General features: G+C 34.7%; 1 protein-coding gene across 1 annotated transcript in view; it reads right to left on the bottom strand.

Moving 5' to 3' along the window:
* The window catches only part of LOC149555111 (uncharacterized), a 37,204-nt gene that overhangs the window by 4,823 nt on the left and 16,045 nt on the right, over positions 1 to 16,336 (bottom strand). The window contains exon 7 of the mRNA XM_089829121.1: positions 16,104 to 16,200. Within this exon, the coding sequence (XP_089685247.1) occupies positions 16,104 to 16,200 (97 nt within the window). The remainder of the gene's footprint in view (positions 1 to 16,103; positions 16,201 to 16,336) is intronic.

Below are 16,336 nucleotides of genomic sequence, written 5' to 3'. Positions count from 1 at the left end.
ATGATATTAATATTTACATTGCCAATGTAGACACCACACTAACAGGGAAGATCATTTCCTCTATGGAAGTTTGGCTCTTGACATTGAAAAGATCCAAACAACGTAAAGAGAAATCACTCTGACAGGCATCTCCAACCCAGTGATTGATCAAGTCTACATGATCTAGAAGACAATTGGGCTTCTAATAAAAATATCACATCATGATTTGAATAACATAACAGAAACCTTTTATGTTATGCAGGCCAGGTGGGGATTGGTAGCAATAATGTGGCAGAAGCTACGGCGTTATTATGGGGTCTTCAACTCTCTAGGGAAAGAAACATTTTAGAGTTAACTATAGAAGGGGACTCTAAACTAGTGATCGATTGGGTAAAGGGGGAGGCAAAATTGGGATGGAAGATTAGAAATATCATCCTGGATATTAAAAATATATTGGAGGAAATGAGAATGGTCCACCTACAGCATATCTACTGGGAGGGTAATCAAGTGGCAGATGCTGCGGCTTCCATGGGATTTAACGTTAGGGCAATCACGTGCTGGGAAAATTTAGTTGATATCAACGAAAATCTAAGGATGTTGATATACAAGGAAAAAGGCGGCAAAATTCAAAATGGTGATCACTAAATTTAAAAGTAAGGCCAAATTTGGCAAGATGGAGAACTTTGTCGCTAAATTAAACTTTAGCGTTTTGGAATAAGAGACAGATGTGACCGTACAAATGACAAGTGGAGTAATTACGAATTAAGGAAATTGTCTTTTCGTAATTATGGAAACTCGCTGCAAGCTTTGAATCGCTCTCCAAAAGGAAGTACTATAGATATTATGGATTGGGATGTCAGAAATCGATAGGGAGAGAAAATTAGGTTTTTTAATACCCACGAATCTCATAATAAGATGTAATGGGATTCTGGAGCACATCATACACGGGTCTGCAATTTTGATCCCTATTTCCTCAAAGGATTTAAGCAAGAGAGTAGCCACAGAGAATTTGAAAGTGATAAAGTTCTGATGCGTATTTCTGAGGAAGAGAGGCCGGATGGTGGAGAAATTGAAATGGGCGGTGATCTGAATTGGTTGGAACCAACGAGATTAGAGAACTTCAAGGACAGGATGGCGACTTGGTATCTTCTGAAAGAAGGGGGTGTTTTGCCCTATATGATGTCCATGGCTGGGTACGATGAAAATTGTGCTTGTGAATAATTGGAACGATAGGAAGGTTACAATCAACGGCATTACATTTCAAGTCATGGAGGAGGTAATTGCCATGGCAACAGGACTCACAGTGAAGGGCAAAAAATAGAAGAAAGTCACTAAAGTCTCAGATGAGGCTAGCATGAATAACTTCTTTGTGGAGAATGAGGAGCTGATTCGCTACAGAGGAGGGTTTAAAAGGGATAAGTTACCTAAGCCCTGGGATGATATGTGTCTGGTCCTGATGAAGTATCTCACGCTGGAAGGCAGGTTTGGAGTGTGCTGTTATTATCATTTTCCTTTGTTGAATCACTTTAGAAATAGGGATTTCATTTCCATTTCGTTTTTCCTTCTGCATTCGCTTGAGGATATGATTAATGATATAAGGGAAAAAAAGGGTAAAGGCTTAAACTTCACCATTATTCATCAAGGGTTAATTTTCCGTCTGTATCAGTTCCACTTAGCTTTGTGTCCCCCCAGAGAGGTTGTAGTGGAAAACCCCGCCATAGTCTAATTTCCCCCCCGAGCTCCAATACGGGGACGAAAATCTATACTCCTAGGCCATCTCCTAGCAAGGATACTAAGAAAAAGAAAAAACCTGACATAGCCCTAGAACAAAAGGGAAACAAGAAAATTAAAGTTGATAAGGTGGTTGAGGTTGTTGTAGAGGATTCTGGTGAGGATATTGGGGGAAAAGCAAGAAGAAGGTCTGGTAGGTTAGCTCAGTCCCAGGCTAGGGTTAATCAGAAGTCCATCAGATACCCTGTTGAGGAAGTTGAAGAAGATAGCTCAGGTAATAACAGTGACAGAAGGGAGGAGGAAAATATTTCCAACTCCAAAAAAGATGAAGATAATGAGGAGGGGGAAAAAAGTTTCAATTTTGGGAACATTTTGATGGATGATACTCAAACTCAAGTGTCGGACGGCAAAGAAAGGAATACTGAGACAACCCATGTTTCAGCGAGCTTCTCACTTAAACCTATTACTTTTTGTGATGAGATGAGCAAAAAGGATAATTCCCCAATTACCATTTCTTCCCCTATTAAGGAAAATTCGAAGATCTCCTCTAACCCACGGGTGCTACAGGATAAACCACAGGGACAGGAAATGAAGGAGGTTGCTGCAAAGAAGGTCGAAGAGCATAAAGAGGAGACTGAGGCGATGGAGGAGCATTACATGAACCTGGAGGAAAGGGTCAAAGCTTTGGAGGAGGGGTTTTTCACCTTCTCCAAATTTGGACTTAAAGTTACTCATACGGTTGCCACTACCCTCCAATTGCTGGTACAGAAGAAAAAGGAAGTTGGTTTGGACATGGAGGACAACAAATTACTCTTCAAGTTTCTTGCCGATGACTGGGCCCAGATTCTACTTCATGCAAGGGGAAAAGGGAAAAAAGAAATTTGTCTTTTTTAGTTCTGTTCAGTTATGGGGATCTAAGGATCCAAAGACTTTATATACTTTTATGGCAGTTATGGTTTTGCTGGTAATCAGCTGTATTTAAGATTTTATTAGGCCTGGGTGCCTTTTTGGACTATGTGGTTAGTAACTAGGTTGTTTCCTTTTCTGGTTCTAACTTTCTGGTTTATGGTATAAGTCTCTGCCTGCTGGTACTCCTGTTCTATTTGTCTGTTTTTGTTACTGGCTGATAATGTGCTGGTTACCAGCCTTTTGACTGTTAAGGGCTGACCCCCTTGTTTTTGGTCGCTTTTAATTTCAAAAACATAACAAAAACCTTTTCAGTTGTATAACACTTATACACTTTATTATACTAAGTCTACCTTAATTTATTTTAATTAGTTTAGGTTACTGTTATTTATTTTATGCAAAATAATTATTTAATAGATACTAATAAATCATACCATCCAACTCGGGTTATTGAACTAGAAGTCTGTCCTACTTAACACCCTAGTTTACTTCCTAATTAAACTGATGATGGATCAAGTTTAAATGATCTAAAGGACAAAAACATTAGCCTCCTAATAAAAATATCACAGGGCATTTTAAGTCGTATATTTAGACACTTCATCATGCTATGTTTACCATTAGATTATTTAATTTCAGAAAAATAACTTAATTGCCGACAAAGTTAATATCCATCTCATGTTCAACTAGAAGCGTATTTACAAGACTTGGACTCGCCTCGGACTCAGCAAGCTGGTTTCAGGCTCGGATTTGACTCGCCAAGGACTCAGAAAATTGAAAAACCCAAGAAATTCAAATATTTAAGGATTCAAAACTTTTTGTCATGCATCATTTAGTCAATTAACATCAAAGGCGCCATAATTGAGATAAATAGAAGCTACTTTGCACACATGCACAAGTTTGCATTGATCACATAAGAATCAATGTAAATTTCAGAAAGAAATAAGTTAAACTGAAATTATAGAAGGTATAGGTTATTTATTATCATCATGTTGAGAATTGTGTTCATGTTAAAGACTGTTGGTGGTATCTCCCTTGAAGTGGACTACAAAAATTGCTCCCTCGAAGTGGCATATTATTATCAAAATATTTACAGAATTTTTCATATTATATTCTTCTACCATGCAAGAAATTTCATAACTGCTTCGCTTCAATTTTTTGTTCTTAGTGGATTAGAAAGATCATTACAAATTTCTGCAATGATATCAAGTAGATAATAGCTCAAATTTCATCATCTTTTAACTTTTTCAAATGACTGGTTTAGCATACATTTAATTTTTTCAATATTTCACAAACCCTAAAATTGTATTTTTTTTGTTTTGGAGTTGTCCAATTCTTTAAAAGGGAAGTATTTGATTTGATGCAATGCTTTCAAATGCGATAGAGTTGTTTTAAATTTTTAAATACTCAGTTCCAAGACTTTGTGATTACAGAATTTTTTGGCCAAAATTTTAGTGAAATCCTATTTGTAATCTGCTTTATAGACAAATTGTTATGTCTTATACTTGCCACAATGCAAGACATCTTTTACTACTCCAAATTGATTGCCTTATTGGAAATCACCATTACAAATTTTTAGAACTTGATATTGCAATACAATTATATAAGCCAAAACAAATCATTAAAAAAAAATTAAAATGTTTATTTTTACTTTATGGCTCAACTGGTCGTAGCAGAGTCCTGGCCACAAGACTCTCCGAATCAAGAGAGTCCATGGACTCTGCAAGTCCTGTAGGACATTACCAGGAATCAACCAAGTCAAAGTTCAGAGACCAAAAAACATTGGAGCCCTAACTCGGCTCGGGACTCACAGAGTTCTATAACACTGATTAGAAGGCAACACTACTTAGTACCCTAAATCTTTCTAGCTAAATCAATGTTATATTTAGATGACTGAGTTTAATATTAATGAGTTAAATCATAACTAGAAGTCAATATTTCAGCCTATGAAGGCACCCGTGTAATTCAAGATAAGTCAATTTAATGTAGAAGTATTTGTCATTCATACATATGTTGTTCCCTTTTTGGTTAGGTTTATAATTTCACTTGGTAGGCCATGGCTATACCACGTGAAAGTTGTGTGCTATAATACATCAATAGCTTTAATATGTAAGTGAAGGGAGAGTCACTGCAGTCCCAGTCATTTATCTTCAGATTTAAGTCACTTACTATAGACCCTTATCTATGCTCTCAAGGACTCTACGTGTGCAATGAAGAGTTTTCCCATTAGAAGGGAAAAGAACAAGCACACAATTCATCCCTATTTTTCAAAGAAAGGGAGGGTTCCATCCTTATCAAAAAATAGAGGAAGTTAGATTTTGCAATCCTCCTACTACTTAGGTTGCAAAGAACGTTACTATTATGAAATCACATTTTAAATAATTTTACCAAAAGTAGTAACTCTTTATCATGAGGAAAAGGCCACTTTCTCAAGGGTGGTTGCCGAGTACACAATTGGAATCAAGATGACTTAGTAAAACAATCCTTGCAACAATATGGATGAGTTTTGGAGCTCCCATGCTCCACATAAATATGTCGATAAACGGGGTAGATCAAGGGTGCTGGAGGGTAGCGTTGATGGAACACACATAGTTATACTCAGAGGGGGGCTGAATGTGTTTATGACAATCTGCAATTATTAAAACTTTAGTGACCATGATGAGGCAATCAAAAACATCCACACCCTAAGGAGACATGAGATTTATGTGGAAATTCTTTCAAGAGAAAACCGCAACGAATGGTTGCTTAGGTCTACCGTCCAAATCCAGCCTCAACAAAATGAAATACTATTTACAAAGCTTTGTAGGAACCAACCAACGAGGCACATGAATCCCCTACAACTAGGCACCAACCCAGCGAGAGACGCAATATTTTTGAATGAGAGGTAGCAACATCTTGAATTCCTTTGTAAGGAGGCACCAACCTCCAAAAGAATTGCATGATAAATATTTGAACTTCTTGGATCAGCTCTAATTCACTTTGCAAATATGCTCATGACTTCATCAAAATCTGCCTTAATATCTCCTCACAATCTCCCATAATCTTGCTTTTAGATCTGCTATACACTTGATTTAATTTTTTTCTTTTAGATCTGCTTGAAAAAGAGAGGTGACACTTCAGCCAATTTGACATCCTTTTAATTTATTTATTTTTAGATTCTTTTTAAACACAAACTTGGGTGCCAAGATAAGGTCAGCCTAAAAAAACGTTTTAGATCTGCTCGAAAAAGAGAGTTGACACTTCAGCCAATTTAACATTGTTTTAATTTATTTATTTTTAGATTCTTTTTAACACAAACTTGGGTGCCAAGATAAGGTCGGCCCAAAAAATGTTTTAGTTTAACATCCAAATTGGGTGCCCAAATCAACAGGGTTCAACCCCAATAACAACACTGAATTCTACTTTAATTTAAATCTTCAAAAGAGGTGAATCTCCTAGCAAGTTTGGCCCAAGGAATGAATAAAAACTATGTTCCACAGTGTTTCAGGGATGGGGATGGGGGGACCTATTTCTGGGACATTTCCTAGAGGGCCAAAAATAGGGGAAGGGTGGAGAAAGCAGTATACAATTTTAAAAATATGTGTGTATTTTCCAAAATGTATTAATATATTATAGTTTTTATAATATTTTAAATAATTTTTAATGACAACATTTATTGTTAAATCAGAAAATGTCTTGTTTGAGACACAAAATAAGCTTGCAACTAGAACACTTTGATGCATGCATGAAACATAGATTCAACTTAGTGCCAGCTTGGAACCATTAGTTAATGTTAAAGTCCACTTGGATTTGTAACTTTATTGTTTTAAGAAAAACATTGACTTTTGTTAGTTTTTGAAGTGTTCCATGGTGACTTGGGGATGAGGATGAGGGGACGGAAAGGGATGCATTTCTAGGACATTTACTAGAAGGCCAAATATAGGGAACATGTTTCCCAATAATATAGAAAAAGAATTATTTATTCAATTCATATTGTAATTAATACTTTCAATTTGAGCCTAAGATCAGATCCAATTCTTGCCAAACAATTTCATCTACAAAGGTACCAAAAATTTGGCAGCAGCACCAAACTCCATCAATCCTCTCATGGCAGAGATTGAATGGATAGCTCAGAATAGAGAATCCTAACACACATGAGGTGGGGCCCACATTAACCTCTCAAAAGTTATGGCCATACATCACTTCTGAAAGGCACTTTCCAAAGTAAACTTGAACAGAATTGTTTTTGAAAAGTTGACATTCTTAAGAAAACAGTAAAAGAACTAGTAAAATTGTCAAAAAAGGTGTTATAATCTTGTTCATTGGACTCGAACAATTTACGTGCTTAGGAAAGGCCATTGTTGATTTTCTATAAACCTAGATGCAACAAAAAATAAATAAACTGTTTTTTAAAAAAACAAAAAAAACCAGCAAACCAACTTAGTAATCCAAAATTGCTTTCAAATCAACTAAAATTGCTGCAAATGACCTTGGAGAAGCTTAGAAGGGTTTTTTTCTTATCAGAAGCATGCAAGAGCAAGAAAAATGCAAATGAAATGAACCTTTTCTGTTGCAAGCCTTTCTTACCAATGTGGGCAAGTATTTAAGCGCCAAGAAAAACTCGCAAGTTTTTCAAAACTCATAAAGTTTTCAGCAAGTAATGCAACTAGGTCTTAGGGATGCCTAGTTGGAAACTCCAAGTGAAACCAAAAAATATGATAAATAATGGCTTCTCTATTAAATTTGATGAATTTTTTAAGAAAACTTTAAGCCTCTTCTAATCTGGAAGTTTTTTTCCAATTTTTTTTTTCATTTTTTTAAAACAAAAATCCTTGGAGGAATCTTATGAAGATTTTGTGGTTCGTCTTCGAAGATTTTGGCTGAAAATCGTGTGTGTGATGTCCCCCTTCAAAAATAGAATTTAATAATATATAATTAAATAATAATAAGATGAATAATTTTTTTAAATTATAATATTGAAATCATAAGTAATAAATATATATTCAAGGATAAACAAATATATTCACAATGAGATCAATTGGTAAGATAATCTTTGTGTGATCCAAAGGATTAATATAATCAATATTATAATTATATTATTCGATAGAATTATTAATAAATGATAATATAAAATGTAATTGGTATTCTTTGTAAACTAATAGTTATCGAGGAATGTCTTATCAATTATTAAAAGATTTCATCCATTCAATTTTGGAGATATAAAAATAAAATCTCTCCCACCCCATTCAACACCATCATCAAACATTTCCTATGCAATATATATCATATCTGCTATTCTATGGAAGAATAGCAGATTATAAATACAATTATTACTCATCATAAAGGAAGGAGGAGTTACATCACTGAATATAAAGAAACAAAATGATTATTATCAAAGGAAATGAATTATTTGCAATGTTAGCAAGCACTATTTAACAAAGTTAATGTTGTAACATACTAATGAGAAATACTAATTTACACAAGAAATACTAAATCATATATATATATATATAACAAATTGATAAACTTATATACATATAACCAAATCTTATTACTATTGACTTATATAAGGGAAGTTGTAATGTTACCAAGGAGGAGCTTGTATAAATCCAAGTAATGGACCTTCGTCCCAAGATAGGGTGGGGGATCAGCAGCCCTGAGCGCCTTGCGTGCATCATCCCAAGAAATGCTTAAGGGATTGGATCTGTAAACTTTGAGGGAATCCATTGCAAACTTGGCATCTAGGCAACTTGGTTAACCACTACTTCTATCTTGAGCAGGGATAATAATAAGGTTGGACATAAGCATTAAAGATAACTTAAATCTCATGAGATGAATGACTAATCCTATCAAAGACATTACAATCCAAACCCTAATTACGAAATTTAGGATAAATTATGCTAAGTCCCAAAAAGGGACATTACAATGAGCTTAATCGAGCATTTGATCATGTAATTTCTTGGTTTAAGCAAAAGTCTCTAATTTTCAAAAGTTGCATGGACTTGCACGTTGCTTGTATGTACTTCTTGTGATTGTATGTTGCTTATATATGTTGTTTACAATGTGGATTTTTTCGCATGAAGATTTCTTTGATGGGTTTCATAATTAATTTCCTTAAAAGAATCCTGATGGGTTTTCATAATTTCTTCCCTTAAAACAATGCTGACCGATTTTCATAATTTTTCCACTTTTTAAGAAGTGATGGGTTTTCATAAAATTTTCCCTTAAAAAAAGTTTGATTCTATAATTTGCACAAGTTGCATAGGGTTCCTTTGTGGGTTTAAACATTTTTCAGAAAAAGGAACAATGATTTGTAATCTTCGTTTTGTCAATATATTCCTAAAAAATATTGACTTTTTGAAATCTTTTTTGAGGTGTCGTGCTTTTTTGCAAAAAATTGGAGGGTATGGTGACTTTTCCTCAAAATCATGACAGTTGTGCTCAGTATGCCTCTGGCAACAAGGAGGGAAAACTTCGTTATCCAACATCAGGTTGTACGTTTTGTGATGAAATCTAGTTAGAAGTTTTGGAAATTCTAGGAGGGTAGTAGCAGACTCATCTCAATGGTCGAGTTAGTGGTAGGCTTTTGTCTCTTGTCACAGAGTCTTCTCAAGAAGGGAAAACCTTCTCTATTATTGTGGACATATTTTTGACCACTCTTGGTCATTGGCATTTTGCAGATCCAAGGAGGGTCTCAACAACAAAAGAATATTCTGAAGAATTTATGACCACAATACATGTACAGTCTTTTGTCTCTTGTCATGGAGTCTTTTGAAGAAGGGAAAAACTTCCCTGTTTTTTTTGGACATTTTTTGCCACTCTTGGTCATTGGCATTCTACAGATCCAAGGAGGGTCTCAACAACAATAGAATATTCTGAAGAATTTATGACCACAATACATTTACAATCTTCTGCAAGGTAGTTAGACAGTGCCTATCAAGGGGGGGTATTAAAATATTGTAATGTTCTTTTAATGGTCAACTTACTTAGTCTTTAGTTTATTAGGTCATTTCTATTTTCTTCTTTACTTCATGATTATTTCTTTTAGAAAAACCGTCTTTCTAAATCTATATAAAGAGTGTTCATATCCTCTATTTAATACAACATAGATTTACCGTAACACCTTGATCCCGTTGGGAGTTCTGCCCCCAAACCCAATCCTCCATCCACCATTGTCATTGTTAATGCAATCATTGCTATGTATTTTATGTTTATTGGTTTAAACTTCACTTGGCATGTCAAAGTTTCATTTGCAATTCTTATACTGAATCTTCATTTTCTCCCAAAGTTCCAAAATCCTACCCACTATTATTAATGGTCAAGTTTCAATGCAATCATTTTCATGTTCTTAGCATTTATTAGGCTAAACTCTATATAGTATGTCAAAATGTCATTTTCAACGCTTTTACTTATTTCGTATGCATCTTTTCTTAATTGATTTTTCAAGTACTATATGTATTTACGCCACCACCTCACCATCCTTGCTCCATCACCCCCCCATCCCAAATTGAAACCCTTCGTCCCTCATCTTCATCAAAAAAACTCCATAGAACTATGCTTATTTCACTAACATGATCTTTATTGTAATGATTAAGGGGTCTTCCATGACCACTGTGTTTATATCTCATGTTTTTTTGCTACCCCTACTTAGGACAAAGCCCCGTGCAGTTGCTTAGTTTATTTTGGCTAGGAGCCACTACTCAGCCTATTTAGGAGTTATTTGTGGAGCTGGTTGCTCCATGAATATTTAAATTTTTTACTCATTTTCAAGCAGCCATAAAGCTCTTATTAATAGTATTAAAAATAATTTATGTAATTAAAATACGAGGCAAAAAATAGAAAAATTAAATTACAGAGGGAATGACATTTGTGAAGCCATGTGGCATATTTGACAATATGAAGTTGCTGCTAATTTCCCGGCCATAAATTATAAAGTAGGGGTTGATATTTGTGAAGCCATGTGGCATATTTGGCAATAAGCAGTTGCTGCTAATTTCCAGACCCCGCTTTTTTCTACAACTTATTTCTAATCCTAAACAATAGCTGATTCACTAATATAGGGAAGATTCTAAATAATCCTTTTCTCACAATTCTAAATTTGCATAGGAACACTACAACTACTTAAATTTAAGTAGAAAGTGCACTTAAGCAATTACAAGGGAACATGGGATTACTCATGTTAATATTAATGATTTTTGCACCTTATGATAACATGTTTTATGGTGATCATATTTTTTCTAATGCTTCTCATCTATGTCACAAGATTTGCCGATCAAATTAGAAATTGAATGTTGAAATTTAGTGAACATAATGAAAATATGAATAACTCATTTTGATCTTCCCTAAAACTTGTACAGAAAAGGATTTGGGTTTCTTTAAAATGATTTAGTTTTAGATACCAAGCTGGGACTGCTATAGGTTTGTCCAAAGCCTAAGTTACTGGGTAGGTGCATATTCACCAGCCCACCTGCACCAAGTTCTCTTAAGTACAGGTTTTTCCAGGGGTACAACTAGATGCGCCCAAGGTAATGCCCCAAGCACCATACCCTAGGTGCACTCAGGATCTAAGGTACGCCCCTGATCAAACCCATAAATAAAAATGTGCAGGTCACCTTTAAAACAAAAACATTTTAAAATCATTTTGTGCTAACAGCATTTTGGCCTAGAAAAAGCTCATTTTGTCTATACACTCTTTTCTCATTTTGGCATTTTGAAGCGAGGCTGGTTTTTTTCGAAGGGGATTGATCGAAGAGTGTCTCAAGAAGGATTGTTCGCTCTCTCTCCAATTTCAACAAGTTGCAAGTTTTTCTTCTGCTAAATGTTTTGAAGTACATACTACTTTATCCACTCAATGAAGAATAACTGGTTGGCTGCAAAAAAGCAGAAGAGTTGGTCTATGTCCATTCCAATTTGCTTCTTCTATCATACGAGGAACACCACTACAAGGATGGATCAACAAAGCATTCGAATGTAACCACTACATGTACCAACTTGGATGCAACCACCGAAAAATGTTGCTAGAATCAATATGGGTGATGATGATGATGATGATGAGATACTTACACATGATGCACCTAGTAGGAGTAGAATTGCATTGGGTTCAAATGACATTGAACTTGAAACAAATAATGATGATCTTGATCTAGATCCTTTTGATGATTGATGAAGATATAAGATAATTATTTTTATTTTTTTTGTCAATTTTGTAATTATAATGATTTTCATTTGGAACGTCACCCTAAATATATATGACATAATGTTGAAAGTCCGAACTATCAACTAGCATCTAGCATTGACCAACGATGAAGTATCATACTATCAAATGTATTTAATTTTAAAATTCTGTATGTTCTTTGAGTTTTTGAATATAATATGTACACGTATCGATGTACCCAAAACCATGTACCCAAGGGCAAAAACAATTGCATGTACCCACTTTTCGAATTCTCATACCATACCTCTACCAGTAATAGTAACTTAGTTCAAAGTCCAACCCAAACCTCCCTAATTTTATTCCATGTTTAAACAGCCCTGATAAAAGAGCACGTGTATGTTATTGTCTTCCTTGGTGCAAGCAATGGTAACAAGAAGAAAACTCAATTGAAACTGCAGCTGGCAGAAAAAATAAAGTTGAGATCCATGTTCTGCCTACAAAGTTGTACACATCTATTTTTCCATTGTAGAGGGAAGGGATACTGCCATGAGCTTTACCATCTCATACACACTGCTTAATGCAAAGATCAGAATTTTAAGTATGATCTCTGTTTCTTTACCATAACCTTCTTAATTTCATTTCCGTTCCCTTCTTAGTCCATAGGTGTGCATGATGCAAATTTCCCGGATCATCTATATAGGCTATGTGCTTTTTTGCACCTGGTCATTCTACTTGACTGCTACATTGGTATTACTTTTTAATTCATAATCATATTTGTGTAGGTATTTATTTTTATATTTTTATTTATTTGAATAAATTTAATTTAATACATGTAGAATATTTAGATTAGATTTATATTAGTAGAATTATGCAAGGTTGCATGGATATGTGGGTACGGGAACGGGAACGCATATTTTCCAAAATAGGGGACGAGGGTACGTGTGTATGCCTAATTGTTTCTATATAATTAATATTTTATAGAAAATATAAAAATCAAAATATATGTCATGAGTCATGACATTGAGCATTCAAAACAAGAAATTTGAAAATATGAACCATAAGTCAAATTATTATATATATATGCTATTGCTCAATGTTTAATGTTTAAATTATTTTTCATAATCGGGGACGGATGTACTTGGGTATGTAAAACTTATTTAACAATTATACTTTTATATTTATAAAAAATCTGAAATTATGAGTCATGACAATGGTTTTTCAAAACAAGAACAGTGATAAAGTTTGCAAATGTAATGTATTGTTTTCAGTTTCAGATTTCCTATATGTTTGAAATAATAATACATGATAAATGCTTAGATGCATAACAAAGAAGGCAGACTTTAAACATGAACAAGAAGATCCTAAATCATATGACAATGACATATTGCAAATGATAAACTTATGACATGAACAGAGATAAAGTTTATTGTTAATGAGTATCAAAGTTTCAAACTCATTTGGTATTGAATTAAGTTTGATAAGCAACAAGCTAAAACAAAAATAAAAAACTGAAAAAAAAAATCAGAATCTTAATCAAGGTCCTTAGCTATGATGCTCTCCACCGAGTACCCAGTACGTGGGATACGTGTACCCGGTACTTGGGTACATGGGTACGAGTACCAGGGGTGCGGGTACGAGTACCCATGCAACCTTGGAATTATGTCTTTTTTCATATTTTTTATTGTCTAATTTGTTTTGATTTTTGTTTTTGCATGAAGAACCCTGTGACACAGCTTCTCATGAGATATCTCAAATTTGTTGCTGCCTAGAGGATCCTTATCTAACATTCATGGCTAATTTCACTCTATTTAATGCCCTACATTGGAGGCAACATTATGGAACACAAAACTACCTGCTTTTCTGAACATATGTGATATCCTAACCTTTCTATGATTATTGATCACTCCAATGTTTACATCATTTATATATATCTTTTATACTCTCCAGATTTAATTTGAGTGTTCTTGTAATAACTACCTTATGATCCTATGCTATTTTTAGATTATCCCGCATAACTTTTGCTGCTCAAAAGCAGAGGCTATTAATGTGCTTTCCCCCAAGAAGTATCCTCGTTCCACCCAAAGTGGAATATCTCTATCCTCTTTCTACTTTTTTCTGGTCATAAACAATAACTGCTTATTGTAAACGACTATAAGATGCAACTCACTAAAAAAATGTTTTCTTTCCATCTTTGCATCTTTCCATGATGTAGCACTTGTTACAAGAAACCGTATGCCAAAAAACAGCATCCAGATCCTTATCTGTAGATTTTTTTGAGTGTTGGGTTAATTTTATTGTCATAGTGACTGATTGATCCTCATAATAATTTGCACACAAGTAATATGGTGACAAAATGTAATGGTAAAAATTGCATACTGGTACTTTTATTTTTCATTTTGAGCTCACTTTGAGCCAGTTGTTATTTATGCAATGAGTAAGTGTACAAGTGGCACAATTTCTATTAGGAGTTGGCATAGAACCAGAGCCTTAACCAAATTCAGTACACACTCATCCATCTTGATCCTCACTTTATCTATTTCCCATAAAAGTTCAGATCTACAGTTTGCAAATTTGACTAAGGTCAATTCTGTGATTTGCAAAATTGTGCCCAAAACTTTAAATTTTCAAATTCAAATTCAAATTTGGGGCTGACTTAACACTTTTTTTTAGCTGTTATGTGCCATCTCAAAGCACAGAATATTTCACTTGCCACATTTGGAGTTGTATTTAAGGAGAAGCACTAACTCATTTCCGCATCACTCAGGTATCTACAACCTAGCAAATAGAGATAATTTAAAGAGCATCTGGCATCAAAATTGAAGCAGTAATACATCAATATCTACTTGCATCAGCTTACAGGGCATTCTCTACACACTGCCCAAAGGTTTAGCTAAAAGAGAATCGATCCTTACTTAGAAAACTCCCCAACAGAGTACCTAAACACTGCCAATTAGCTAAATCAGATCAGAAGCATCAAGGCAAACTGGAAGGTAGATATTGAAGTTCAACAGAGATCGGATGTGTACCCTAAAGTTCAGATCCCTAAATTCAAACTTTTGATTCATCAAAATTCTTCACAGGGGTGGGAGTTCTAAAAAGGTGTGATATACTATTTAAACATAGTGAATCTTATATTACATCAAGAAGTATGATAAAAATTCCAACCCTAGCAAAGCTAGAAAAGATGAAATCTAATGAGCTTCTGCCTCTAAAGGCAAATAATCCACATTTTTAGAGAAGCATGCATGATTGGCTTTGACAAGCATAACTAAATTCTGCTTAAAAGGCCTCAACTCCCCCAAAATGAAGGGGGAGTTTTCTTCAGAGAAGTTGCCATAAACCTTGTATTCCACAGGAAACCAGTGGCAGTCAACCATAGAATATGCCAAAAAAAAATACTTGTCCCTGATCATCCACGTCAGAAAGAGGATATCCAAGAGGGCAAAAAAGTTCAAATTAGGAGGTCAACTGAGTTGATCATAGGGTTAGATCATCTGCTTTGAGAGGTCATCGTTGGAATTTGAGAAAATCTGGTTTGCTTTTCCCAAAAATTTCTCTCATAAAGGTCTTTGCAGCTTCATAAAGACAATCATCTGTATTGTTTTCCTTCAAGTTAGTAAAACAATATTTGACACAATGGGACAGGGCTCTTTAGGTACCGTTCAGACACAATAGGATGAGGCTCTTTTGGTACTGTTCAGACACAATGGGACGAGGCTCTTTTGGTATTGTTCAGACATCTTGTTGGACATCTGAGTGATGTTAATTCACTTATTCAGGCCTCGGTGTTTTTTCTTCTTTGAAAAATTTCAGATTTATTCTGCCCCAAGAATCTTGAGATGGACCTGTAAATGATTTTAAAGCTTTCACTAAGGGAAAGCTAGCCTGGAGAAAAGTGTCTACTGTATATTTATTTAAGCAGATTAACATTAGCCTTCAAAGAAGTCATGGGAAAGTAATGAATATTGCAAGCACGCAACAAGATGATCTTGCCAAAACGAAGAGATTGAAGGATTCATTTGCTAAAGCCCAACTAGCATATGTTCAGTGACTTAAAACCAAAATGAATTGGTATAATGCAATTCCTGTTTTCAATGGGATTTTAAAATGGTCAAGAAAGAGTCAACATATGGGTCAAAAAAAATTAGAAGTTAGGTGATTGCTTTCATTTCTATATTAATACTAATTGTTATAGCACTAACAAAGAGAAGCTAATAAAGCCATGCTGTAGGGGAAAAAATTCCTATATGTACATTTGCGTCAGCTTTAAGAAAGCAATGGTTCCTTTTATTTCAGTAATGGAAAAGGAAACTCAAATGATTTAATCCAAAACAGATTCTTAAAGTGCAGCACTTACAATACTGAACATAGGTGGCAATGTTCTTTCTTCCATAGAATTATGAGTAGGGACAATTGTAAAGAATGGAGAAAGCTCTCGAGATCTGAAGGTCCACCTGTTTGATTAAAGAAATGTGCAGGAATCAGAAATGACCATTGACTTGGTCAACTTGTATCTTCTGACATAAAAGAACAAGCACATTTCAAATAACAAGTTTTCTTTTAACATTTAAAGTGCATGGAAAGGAGAGA

Source organism: Cupressus sempervirens, chromosome 5, assembly GCF_028749045.1.
Source record: "Cupressus sempervirens isolate cs-2001-9-10 chromosome 5, ASM2874904v1, whole genome shotgun sequence".
NCBI lineage: Eukaryota > Viridiplantae > Streptophyta > Pinopsida > Cupressales > Cupressaceae > Cupressus > Cupressus sempervirens.
Note: the sequence above shows the minus strand (reverse complement) of the source record. Positions and strands in the feature narration are given on the sequence as shown.